A 12,725-nucleotide genomic window follows, 5' to 3' on the forward strand; every position below is an offset into this window, starting at 1 on the left:
GGGTCTTGCTCTTCCACCTGTGAGTACGTAAACACAGTCCTTTTCCTTGTGCTTTTCTCAGCTCCCTTCTTCCACAATGCCCAACCCTTGATATTGGCTCTGATTCTGGTCATCGTGCTATTTGTGGTGTTCATTGGCCTCAGTGTTTATCTCTTTCGAAAGCAAGGTAAGCTGGCAGCGCAGGGATGGAGCGGAGGGAGGTGTTCTGCAGGGAACCCCCTGGGTGTGGAGCGGGGCTGAGCCCTGGCCCAGGGAGGTGTGTAGGAGGAGGAAGGGAATGTTCTCCTGGGGATGCCAAAGGCCTTAGGATCGTCTTGGGTGGGAGGCCAGGGAGCATGGCTGCAGCGTGGGGCTGGTGGCAAGGTGCAGCCCCCCTGCACATGTTCCCACCCAGCAACCAAGCTGCTCTGCTCACCACCTCTTCCTCCGCCTTTGCTTTTCAGCGGCACAGAGGCGAGAGCTGGGTGAGTCCTTGCAGTCCCTGCCCCCAGACCCTGGGGAAGTGGTGTCTGTGCGGGAGGGCCTGGTCTGGGTGGGCTCTGGGGGCTTGTGTGCTGGTGGCTCGGGGGTGCTGGAGGAGCAGCTGGAGCCTAGCGTGGGAGTGGGGAGTGCTGGGGCTGGGGCTGCCCTGGGCATGGGACACGGCCGGGATGGCTGAAAGGAACGGGGATCAAGGAGGGGACGGGGAGCGAGCTGTGGGGCAGCCCCGCTCTGCACTGACGCTTCTGGGACAGGGACAATCTCCAACAATCCATTCCTCACTTCCATAATGGCTTCAGTGCCACAGAGATAAAAGCTGCACTAGTGTCTGGCCTTTACATTTTGACTTACAAGAGCATTGTACAAAGCTCACCACAATGAATATTTGTCTGGTCCCACCTCAGAGCAAGGCAGTATTTTCCCAGTCATTGGATGTGTTCGGGTCTACCATGGGCTGAGCAACTCTCCCCCCTGATCATGCATTATATTCACTTTCCTTTTCAGAGAAAAAAGCTGCAGAGCTGGGTGAGTGTCCCTGCCCTTGGGCTGCATGACATTTCCAAGGCGATGTGCAGGGGAGGGTGGGCAGCTGGGACAGAGCAGCCCAGGGCTGGCCCCTCACCCTGCCCACACCCACTGGGCACCGGCTGTGGGCTGTGACCAGCTCTCCCCTCTCCTTCCAGCATGGAGAAAATGTTTGCTGCCTCAAAATACAGGTAAGTGTGCATTGGGTTGCCCTCTGCAGTGCTTCTCCTGCCCTTGCTGGGGCATGTTCAGGAGCCAAGAGGTGCCCCATCTCCTGCCCCGTGGGGCAGCTCCTGGCCCCGAGCTGGGGAAAGCCTGCCCAGGGCTGAGCTCTGCCCCTGATGGCCTGGCTCCTTCTGTCCCTGCAGTGAAGGTGACCCTGGACCCGCACACGGCTCATCCGGAGCTCATCGTGTCAGAGGACCACAGGAGTGTGAGTTGGGAAAGTAAAAGCCAGCAGGTGCATAACAGTCAGGACAGATTCAAGTATCCATGCTGTGTGCTAGGCCATGAGGAGTTCAGAGAGGGGAAGCACTGCTGGGAGGTGGAGGTGGAGGGGGAGTTGGAAAATGAATCCTGCTGGGCTGTGGGGGTGACCAGGGCATCTGTGAACAAAAAGGAGAAGATTTACCCCCAAAATGGGATATGGGCTGTGCGGTACCAACAAGGGCAGCTCATGCCTCTCACATCTCCTCGAATCCACTTACCCCTGTCACCTGTCCCCACGAGGATCTGGGTCTGTCTGGACTGTACCCAGCAGCAGGTGTCTTTTATCAACGTTGACAATGGGGTCGAGATCTACACTTTCACAGCAGCCTCCTTCAATGGGGAGAGCATCCGCCCCTGGTTCTGTCTGGGGACAGAGGGAATTCAGCTGTGCCTGAGGGACAGCACCCTCCAGACCATTTACCCAGCCATGCAGGGCTCCACCACTTCTCCAGCCACTCCTGCATCACCTCTCCTTGGCCCTGCAGGAGCAGCACAGGAATGAGGGGCAGTGGGGCCAGGGGCTGCCCCGTGTTCCTCCCTGCTGCTGGAGGAGGGCTGGGATGCTGCAAGCAGGGGACAGACCCCTTGCAGCCCCTGGGCTCTGCCCTGCACGCTGCTCCTGTGCTGGGGCACAAGCCCTGATTGCACCCGCGGCTCTCACCCTGCCCCTGAGCCCCTGCGGGCAGCACAGGGGCTGTAGCAGCTCTCCACGCTCCTTTCCCCTCTGCTTGCACTGCTTGCAGACCCCAGGGGAAGGGATGTGGTCACTGTGTGCTGCTGGCCAGTGCAGGCCACCTTTGCCTCCTAGTTCGGGGTTGATCCTTGCTCTGTGCCTGGTGCTGAGCATGAGCAGCCTGTGGGGGCTCTTTGTTACCTCCTCTGGAGCACATCAAAGCACAGCAGCAGCAGGACTGTGTCAAATAAAGTTTTGTACAGGAAGATGGAGTCTGGCAGTGGCATTTCCTGGGTGTTTGTTGTCCTGAGGCTTTGCTGCCTGGGAAGGCATCTTGCAGCAGGACGTCTCCTTGGTGTTGGTCCTGAGAGTCAGAGCCAGGGAAAGGTGGAGAAAATACAGTGCCGAGGGCTCAACGGTTGAGATAAGGATGGGGAGCTCAGTCAAAACTTATCGTGACAGGCAAAACAGACGCAGAGTAGAGAGATAATAAAATTTATGGTGTATTACCAACAGCCTAGAGAAGTGAGAAAAAAAGGAAAGGCACCCAAAACACCTTCCCCATATCTACCTTCTTTCACCTTCTCCCCCCTGAGGGGCACAGGGGAATGAGGGCTGTGTTCAGTCCCTGATGGTTTTTCTCCACCGCTCCTTCTTGGTCACTCTCTGCCCCTGCTCCATGTGGGGTCACTCCCACAGGATGCCATCCTTCCCAAACTGATCCCGCAATGGGCTGCCCAAAGGAAGTATCTCTTCAAGAACTGCTCCAGTATGGGTCCATACCACGGGGTCCATCCATCAGGAGCAAGCTGCTCCAGCACGGGTCCCCCACAGGCAGCAGCTCCCCCCAGACCCTCTGCCCCTACCTGGGCTCCTCTCCATACACTGCAGCTCCAGCCTGGAATCTGTTCCAGCAGGGGTTCTCCACAGGCTGCAGCCTCCTTCAGGGCAGATCCACCTGCTCCACTGTGGTCTCCTCCATGGGCTGCAGCGTGGAACCCTGCTCCACCATGGGCCTCATGACAGGCTGCAGGGGACTTCTGCTCCGGTGCCTGGAGCACCTCCTGCCCACCTTCTTCACTGATCTTGGTGTCTGCAGGGCTCTTTCTCATTCCTTTCTCAGTCTGCTGTTGAGCAGAAGTGTTTTGTGTTTTTTTTTTCTTTTTTTTCTTTTTTTAGTTTTTATTTTTTTTTTCCTGTTTAAAATATACTCTCACACAAGCACAAACAACATTGTTTATTGACTTGGCTCTGGCCTGTGGTGGGGCCCTTATCTGACATGGGGCAGCTTCAGAACTCTTCTCGCAGAAGCCACCCCTGTGGACCCCAATACCAAAACCATGATACATAAACACAGTACACCTAGACATTGCACTGCTCTGGGGGCACCTGAAGAGCTTCCAACCTCCCATCACACAGGCTCTGCAGAAGCTGTGCCCACAGGGGGTATCACCAGCTCCTGGATTTCCTCCAAGAAGGTTTGACCCTCCCCAGTGGCAGCTCCATGCTGTTCCCTCAAGCCCTGTCGCTGTCCCCAGAGAGCAGAGCCCCTCCGCTCCCCTCATCAGGAAGCTGTGGGCTGCCACGAGGCCTCCCCTGTGTCTCCTCTGCTCTGTGCTCAACAAGCCAAGCGCCTTCAGCCTCTCCTCACACGCCTTGCCCTGCAGAGCCTTTGCCGTCCTCGTAGCCCTCCCTTGGAGGCTCTCGCACAGTTTCACACCCTTCGTCTGCTGCGGTGCCCACAGCTGCACGCAGTGCTTGAGGCGAGGCCGCAGCAGGCCGAGCAGAGTGGGATGATCCCTTCCCTCGGCCGGCCAGCAGTGCTGTGCCTGAGGCACCCCAGGGCATGCTTGGCCCTTTGGGCTGCCAGGGCCCGCAGCTGGCTCACATCCAACTTGCCGTCGGCCACAACCCCCAGCTCCTGTTCTGGGGGCTGCTCTCCAGCCTCTCTCACCCCACACTGTCCGTGCAGCCGGGGCTGCCCCTGCCCAGGGACAGGGCCCGGCACTTGCTCTTGTTAAACTTCCCACAGGAGGTGGCTGCCCAGCTCTTCCCTTTGGCCACATCCCTCTGCAAGGCCTCTCCACCTTCGACAGATCCAGCAGCTCCTCCCAGTTCAGTGTCAGCCACAAACTCACTCAGGTTTCCTTGCAGTCCCGCATCCAGGTCATTTATGGGACCACTGAAAAGACCTGGCCGCAAAAAGGAGCCCTGCAGAGCCCCACTCATGACTGGCTGCCTGCCTGATGTTGCCTCTTTTAGCAGAACCCTCGGAGCCTGACCCCTCAGCCAATTGTTCACCCATCGTATTGTGCATTTATGTGGGTCTATGCTGGACATTAAGTCCAGCTGACTGTGGTCAGAGGCCAAGAGGAATACTTTACTGAAATCCAAAAAGTTCACCTTGTCTAGCTCCTTTTAGTCAACTAGGAGGCTGACCTTATCATAAAAACGAAATTAATTTTGTTGAACTGGACTTTCCCCTCTCGAATCCATATATGCTGTGACCTGTGACCGCGTTGTCCCTCAGCTATTTTTCACTCACTCCCAGAGCAATCTCTGTAACTTTACCAGGCACTGCCATGAGACTGACAGACCAGTAATTCCCAGGGTCTTCTTTGCTGCCCTTCTTGGAAACTGGGGTAATGTCTGACAGCTTAAATTCCAAGACCAAAGACCCTTAAGATAGAATTTGGAGAGTTCTCAAGATGACATTATGCACCTCCACATTGTCGAAGTCCTCACTGTTTGATTCTGTCTTAGATGGGTGGAGATGAACGAGCTCAGACATTGTCTTTCCCTGGAGGTCTGGAGAGGCTCTTGCTGGGGACAAGCCCCTCGTCCTGGCTGAAGGAGGTGGACTGGGCACCCGCCTGTGATGGGATGGTGGTGCCAGCCCTGCAGAGCTCCCCAGACACTTGCCCCTATTGCTCCAGGGGCAGAGCTGCTCCCAGTGTGTTATTGCAGCCAGGAACTGGGCAAAGGTTGGGAAAGTTGTGTGTAGTAATCTATGTTCTGCAGCTCTGCTGGGTGTGTGTGTCTATCTTGGTGGGGCTCCCTTGGAGAAGAACCCCCAGGGGCCACCTGCTGTGTCCCCCAGCCTGTGATAAGCGCAGGCTCTGCGCCCTGCCCAAGGCACTGCTGGCTGTGGCTGTTTGTGTCTGAGCCTAAGGGGACTCCTTCCCCATCCGTCTGCAATGCCTGTAACCCCTTGGTCCCATCTCTCTTCTGCTCCAGCTTCTGCCCCCAGCTCCTGCTCCCACTAAAGCACAGATGGGGCTCCCCTGGGGCTGCAGCCACCCCAGCCTCACCAGCCATGCCAGGGGCCTCCTGACTTCCCTCGTCACTCTGCTCCTCCTCCAGCTGGGCTCAGGTAGGATCCTGCGGGGCTGCTGGGGGTTCTCCCACTGGGCCTGACAGACATTCTGCTATGGGGCAGGGGAGTGGCCATGGGGCAGGGGGGACCAGAGCCCACAGCTTGGTCCCCGTTGGGTTTCACTTTCCCTTTGGTTCTTTCACACAATACGGGCGCTGCCTTGGCTGCCCTTTCCGTGTCTCCTTCACCTGCCTGAATGCTGCAGAGAGGGCTCCCACTCCCAGCACCCCTCCTTCTCCTGCACGTCCTCCCTCTCCCTCTCCTGTTTACCCGGTGGTTTCCCATGGCACACGGGGGACGCAGCACGCACCAACTCATGCACAGCTCACCCTTTGTCACTCACTACCCCTATAGCAAAATTTCACCTCCTCTCTGTGCCCTTCTCCATTGCCCAGCCCAGCTCAGAGTGGTGGGACCAGGCCACCCTCTCACTGCCACCGTGGGGCAGGATGTCGTGCTGCCCTGCCACTTGTCTCCTCAACGCGATGCTCGCAGCTTGGACGTAAGGTGGATCCGGGACCATATCTCTGAGACAGTGCACCACTACCGCAATGGAGAGGACCTGTACGGGGAGCAGATGGAGGCATATGCCGGGAGGACAGAGTTGGTCAGAGATGGTCTCTCTGCTGGAAGCCTGGACTTGCGAATCACAGGGCTGAGAACCTCTGATGATGGCCAGTATTTCTGCACTGTGAAAAATGCTGATGCTTATGATGAAGCAACAGTGGATCTGGAGGTGTCAGGTTTGTGGCTGGGGTAATACACCGGGAATTCCAGGGGAGAATTTAAGTTTCTTTTTCCTATCTCAGCTATTAAACAGCATGGAATATGGACATGCAAATGGAGGTAGTATTTGGGAAGAGAGATCCATAGGTAGGATATAGTTGTTAGTTTTCACTGGTGTCTATGCAGACCATTCCCATGATGGTTTAAGGGCACTGGGCACAGGCTGCTGAGCAGCCCCTTCATCTGTGCCTATGATGCTACCAAACACAGTGCCTGGAGCAGGGAAGAGACCTCTGAGCAGCTGGATGTCTTTTGGGTTTTGCTTTTTGTGCTGGGGGAGACGTGAGACATTGTCTGGAAGTCTCGGGGCTTCTTGAACCAGCACAGCTTGGTGCAGAGACGCTGCCTGGAGGTGCTGAAGCTCAGCACCTGGGTTTCCTGGGTGATTTGTGGCCACTGGCATTGTACATGTGCATCCCTGTTCTCTGGTTCTGGCACCAGCTGGGGTTGTCTGGGATGAGGGTGGGTGCATGGATTGCCAGGTCTGAGAATCCCTGGGGCCATGGTTGGTCTGGGCTGTGGCTGTGTCTGCATGGGAGCAGATGGGGTCTTTGCCTTGGAACTCAATCCCTCCCCAAGTCAAGCCCCAGCCACGCGCTCTTCCCTCAGCCACAGGCGCTGACCCCCACCTCTCCCTGGGGGGCTACGAGGACGGAGGCGTCCGGGTGCTGTGTCGATCGGCTGACTGGTACCCACTGCCGCAGCTGCTGTGGAGGGATGCTCGCGGGCAGCACCTGCCCTCGGTCTCCCAGACACATTCCCAAGACCAGGAGGGGCTCTTTGAAATCGAAGGCGCCGTCATCGTGACCGGGAGCATGGAGGGGCCCTTGTCCTGCGTGGTCAGGAGCAGCCGCCTGCAGCAGGAGCGGGAATCATCCCTGCACATTGCAGGTACAAATGGCACAGCCAGGGTGAGGTGTTCCTGGCCCCCACACTTGTCCTGAGCCGGGTGAAGTCTGGGTCTTGCTCTTCCATCCACGTGCATGTAAACACAGCCCTTTTCCTGGTGCTTTTTCTCAGCTCCCTTTTTCATAAACGCCCAGCCCTGGATGGTGGCTCTGGCTCTGGTCCTCGTGTTTTTGGCTGTGTCCATTGGCCTCGGTGTTTATCTCTTTCGAAAGCAAGGTAAGCTGGCAGAGCAGGGATGGAGCGGAGGGAGGTGTTCTGCAGGGACCCACCTGGGTCTGGAGCAAGGGGCTTTGGGTGGGAGGCCAGGGAGCATGGCTGCAGCGTGGGGCTGGTGGCAAGGCGCAGCCCCCCTGCACATGTTCCCACCCAGCAACCAAGCTGCTCTGCTCACTACCTCTTCCTCCGCCTTTGCTTTTCAGCGGCACAGAGACGAGAGCTGGGTGAGTCCTTGCAGTCCCTGCCCCCAGCCCCTGGGGAAGTGGTGTCCGTGCCGGAGGGCCTGGTCTGGGTGGGCTCTGGGGGCTTGTGTGCTGGTGGCTCGGGGGTGCTGGAGGAGCATCTGGAGCCTGGGGTGGGAGTGGGGAGTGCTGGGGCTGGGGCTGCCCCGGGCATGGGACACGGCCGGGATGGCTGAAAGGAACGGGAATCAAGGTGGGGATGGGGAGCAAGCTGCAGGGCTGCCCCGCTCTGCACTGACGCTTCTGGACAGGGACATCCTCCATCCATCCCCATTCACTTCCCCTTGTGTTTTGGTGGCATGGTGCAGAGAGCTGCACAAGTGTCTGTCCTTACTCCTCCACGTGTCCAAGCTGGGTCCTTGCTCCCTGTTAGTCTTGTTCTTCTGAATCTGGGAGCAAGGTGCTCTGTTCTCATTCTAGCGATCCCCATTCACTTTTCATCTTTTCTGTGTTTTCTCACTCCAGGGAGAGCAGGAATTTGGGTTTTTGCAAGCGATAACAAATTTCTTTCTCTGACCATTAATTCCTTTTTCTTTTGTTTTTCAGAGAAACAAGCTGTGGACCTGGGTAAGTCTCACTCTCTAAACAAACAAACAAACAAACATATATATAATTATATATATAATGTCTTAGTGAGAGCTATGGGATCAGAAACTATGATCTCTGATCATGTTTTCCTTTTTTCTTTCTTTTGCAGCGAAAGAACATGCAATGCTTGGTGAGTTTCCCTCCCTAGCTAAGGGAAAGTGGGGTCTTCCCTTGAAAGAAGCCATGGGCTGAGCAACTCTCCCCCCTGATCATGCATTATATTCACTTTCCTTTTCAGAGAAAAAAGCTGCAGAGCTGGGTGAGTGTCCCTGAGCTTGGGCCCTAGGGCAACACCAAGGTGATGTGCAGGGGAGCTGGGACAGAGCAGCCCAGGGCTGGCCCCTCACCCTGCCCACACCCACTGGGTACCAGCCATGGGCTGTGACCAGCTCTCCCCTCTCCTTCCAGCATGGAGAAAGTTTCTGCTGCCTCACAATACAGGTAAATGTGCACTGGGTTGCCCTCTGTGGTGCTTCTCCTGCCCCTGGTGGGGCATGTTCAGGAGCCAAGAGGTGCCCCATCTCCTGCCCCGTGGGGCAGCTCCTGGCCCCGAGCTGGGGAAAGCCTGCCCAGGGCTGAGCTCTGCCCCTGATGGCCTGGCTCCTTCTGTCCCTGCAGTGAAGGTGACCCTGGATCCGGACACGGCTCATCCCCGGCTCGTCCTGTCAGAGGACCACAGGAGAGTAAGATTTCAAAGTGAACAGCAGCAGTTACCTTCCAGCCTGGACAGATTTGACAGTTGGTGCTGCGTGTTGGGACGTGAGGAGTTTGAAGAGGGGAGGCACTGCTGGTTGGTGGAGGTGGAGGGGAAGATGGATACGTATTCTTGGTGGGGTGTGGGGGTGGCTTGGGCTTCTGTGACCAGAACTGGCTTTTACAAAATGACTCCTGAAGAAGGGATCTGGGCTGTGCGGTACCAACAAGGGCAACTCAAATCTCTGACGTTACCTCGCATGCCCTTGTCCCTGTCCTCTATCCCCACGAGAATCTGGGTCTGTCTGGACTGTACCCAGCAGCAGGTGTCTTTCATCAATGCTGACAACGGCGTTGAGATCTTTAAGTTCCCAGCAGCCAACTTCGATACAAAGCCCATCCGCCCCTGGTTTCTGGTGTGGACAGAGGGATTTCAGCTGTGCCTGAGGGACAGCACCCCCCACACCATGTCCACAGCCCTGGGGAGCTCCTGTGATTCTCCAGCCACTCCTGCATCACCTCTCCTTGGTCCTGCAGGAGCAGCACAGGAATGAGGGGCAGTGGGGCCAGGGGCTGCTCTGCATTCCTCCCTGCTGCTGGAGGAGGGCTGGGATGCTGCAAGCAGGGGCCAGGCCCCTTGCGGCCACTGGGCTCTGCCCTGCCCAGGACTCCTGTGCTGAGGCACAAGCCCTGATGGCACCCACGCGTCTCACCCTGCCTCTGAGCCCCAGCGGGCAGCACAGGGGCTGCAGCAGCTCTCCACACTCCTCTCCCCTCTGCTTGCACTGCTTGCAGACCCCAGGGCAAGGGATGTGGCCACTGTGTGCTGCCAGCCATTGCAGGCCGCCTTTGCCTCCTAGGTTGGGGTTGATCCTTGCTCTGTGCCTGGTGCTGAGCATGAGCAGCCTGTGGGGGCTTTTTGTTCCCCCCTCTGGAGCACAAAAAGGCACAGCAGCAACAGAACTGTGGCAAGCGTACCCTGGGGTGCATCGAGCACGGCATTGCTCGTCGGTTGAGGGAAGTGATTGTCCCGCTCTGCTCTGGACTGGTGCGGCCTCAGCTCAAGTACTGTGTGCAGTTCTGGGCACCGCAGTACAAAGAGGACTTTAAACTGTTGGAGAGTGTCCAGAGGAGGGCGACAAAGATGGCTGAGGGCACTGGGCCTGTTCAGCCAGAAGAAGAGGAGGCTGAGGGGGGACCTCATCATGGGCTACAACTTCCTTGCAAGGGGGAGTGGAGAGGCAGGTGACCTATTCTCTGTAGACAACAGTGATAGGACCCACGGGAATGGCATTAAGCTCAGGCAGGGGAAGTTTACGCTGGACATCAGGAAGAGGTTCTTCACCAAGAGGGTGGTTGCACACTGGAACGCGCTCCCCAGGGAAGTACTCACTGCACCAAGCCTGTCTGAATTTAAAAAGCGATTGGACTGTGCACTTAGTCCCATGGTCTAAACTTTTGGGCAGACCTGTGCTGTGCCAGGAGTTGGACTTGATGATCCTTATGGGTCCCTTCCAACTCAGGATATTCTACAATTCTATGATTCTGTGAAATAAAGTTTTGCACACGAAGATGGAGTCTGGCAGTGGCATTTGCTGGGTGCTTTCTGTCCTGAGGCTTTGCTGCCTGCGAAGGCGTCTTGCAGCAGACCGTCTCCTTGGTGTTGGTCCTGGGAGTCAGAGCCAGGAGGAACCAAAGCTCCAGCTGCCCCACTTCCCCAGCTGGTGCCTGGGACCCCCTTGTCCCACCTGGGTTCATTGCCCTCCCTGCCCTGGGGGGCACCCAAAGAGTTTCCAGCCTCCATCACACAGGCTCTGCAGAGGCTGTGCCCACAGGAGGCATCACCAGCTCCTGGAAGTCCTCCAAGCAGAGGCAGGAGGTGGCCTCAGACTTCAGCCCTAGATCAAAGAATCATTGAAGTTGGTGTGGTGGTTTTACTGTGCTTGGCAACTAAACACCACAACTGCTGTCTCACTCCCCCTCCCTACATGAGGAGGGGAAGAAGTAAAGTAAAGAACAACTCACAGGTTGAGGTAAGGATAACTTAACTAAAGGAAAAAAAAAATATTAAGGAAATGTTATTGTTAACTAAGCAATTTAACTGAAGGGGAAAAAAAAAAAGGAAAAAGGAAAGGGGAAAAGGGAGGGGGAATGGGAAAAACAAACAAACAAACAAACAAACAAATCAAATAAAGGCTATGTGGAAGTGCAGAGGAAAGAAATTACTCTCTACTTGCCACAAATGAGCAATGATTGACCACATCCTTGAAAGAGGGCTTCAACTCACGTAGCCGGTGTTCGGGAGGAGGACCGACGTTTTCACAATGAGAGCCCACCCCTCCTCTGTTCTTCCTTTTTCCACCTTTTATTGCTGAGTGTGACATCACACGGTATGAAATATCCCTTTGGTTGGTTTAGGTCAGCATGCTCTGGTGATGTTTCTTTTCTCACTTTTTTGCCCACCCCCTAGGAGGGTTACAGAGAGTCCCGATGCTGTGCCAGCACTGCTCAGCAGCAGACACAACACTGGTGTGATACCACTGCTGTTCTAGCTCCAAGTGCAGAGCACAGCACTGTATGGGCTGCTGCAGGGAGAGTTAACATCCCAGCCAGACCCAGTACAGCTGGAAAAGACCTCTAAGGTCATCACTGCTACGCCACTGTCATGACTTCAAAACCCCTTCCAAGTATGCAAGGATAGTGTCATTTTCCACTGCAAAAACACACCTTCTGCTGCAAAATCACATCTTTGTTTCTCACATCTGGGCCAACCACCTCTCTGCCACCACTATTACCCACTAAACCATGTCCCTAAGCACCACGTCCAAACTTTCCTTAAACGCCCCCAGGGACAGTGACTGCACCAACTCCCAGGACAACCCGTTCCAATGCCTAACCATTCTTTCTGAGAAGAAATTTCTGCACTCTTGGCTCACGTCTCCTTGGTCCTGCAGTAGCAGGGCAAGAATGAGGGGCAGTGGTTCCAGAGGCTGCCCCGTACACCTCACTGCATGCTGAGACCTGCGTCAGCTGGTGGGGGCACTCAGACTTCAGGCACGCCTTTGCTTCAAGTTTGCAAACCCCATTTGTGGGCTACAGTTCTCTGTTCCTAACTCCATTTATTAATTTGGCTTTGTGCATGAAAGCATGAATTATTTAGCATGAATTTCGATGTAAAAGAATTAGCAATACTCCTTGTAATTAAATAAGTCAACTTCTGAACAGGGAAATTCCAAGTGTGGGAATATTTTAAATCATTACAAAAGAAGACGAGGCAATCGGCTCCAGGGCAGATGTGTCCTGCAGCAGAGTGGGGGATCGAGGCATGCAGGGGTTTTCCTTCATCGAGGGTATTCGAGGAATCCAAGGGAGCTGCTAGGACTCAGCAGCTCTTGTGAGGACAGCTGATGAGGCATAGGAGGATCCAGAAGTCTCCTTTCTGTCATATAAAGGCAGAACCCTAGGGAGAGCGAGAGTCCAGGAGCGTGGTGAACAGAGCATGGCGTGTTGGTCAGGGCATGGCATGGCAGTTTGCACAGAAGTGCTTGCAGGCAGGGCGAGCAAGAAAGCATGGCTGAGAACACCATCACTCTAAGTAACGGCAGGGAAACTCTCGTGACCTGTCCCAATACAACAGGAAGGGTTCTAGAAATGCAATACGACCAACAGCCCACCTGAAATGCCTCAACACCAATGTACGCAGCACAGGAAACAAGCAAGAGGAATTGGAAACCAAGGTGAAATTAGA

General features: G+C 55.7%; 1 protein-coding gene across 5 annotated transcripts in view; it reads left to right on the forward strand.

The window, feature by feature from the left end:
* Positions 1-12,725, forward strand: part of LOC137846247 (butyrophilin subfamily 3 member A2-like) — a 137,244-nt gene that overhangs the window by 107,156 nt on the left and 17,363 nt on the right. For 2 of the 5 annotated variants that reach the window (XM_068664089.1, XM_068664088.1), the window contains exons 4-5: positions 6,939-7,220; positions 7,350-7,454. In XM_068664089.1, the coding sequence (XP_068520190.1) occupies positions 6,939-7,220; positions 7,350-7,454 (387 nt within the window). Of the gene's footprint in view, positions 1-61; positions 167-4,617; positions 5,541-5,938; positions 6,287-6,938; positions 7,221-7,349; positions 7,455-7,657; positions 8,264-8,393; positions 8,415-8,522; positions 8,544-8,692; positions 8,726-12,725 lie in introns of those variants that run through there. The other 3 variants (XM_068664090.1, XM_068664093.1, XM_068664091.1) reach the window with 3 other exon arrangements.

Source organism: Anas acuta, chromosome 31, assembly GCF_963932015.1.
Source record: "Anas acuta chromosome 31, bAnaAcu1.1, whole genome shotgun sequence".
Taxonomy (NCBI): Eukaryota; Metazoa; Chordata; class Aves; order Anseriformes; family Anatidae; genus Anas; species Anas acuta.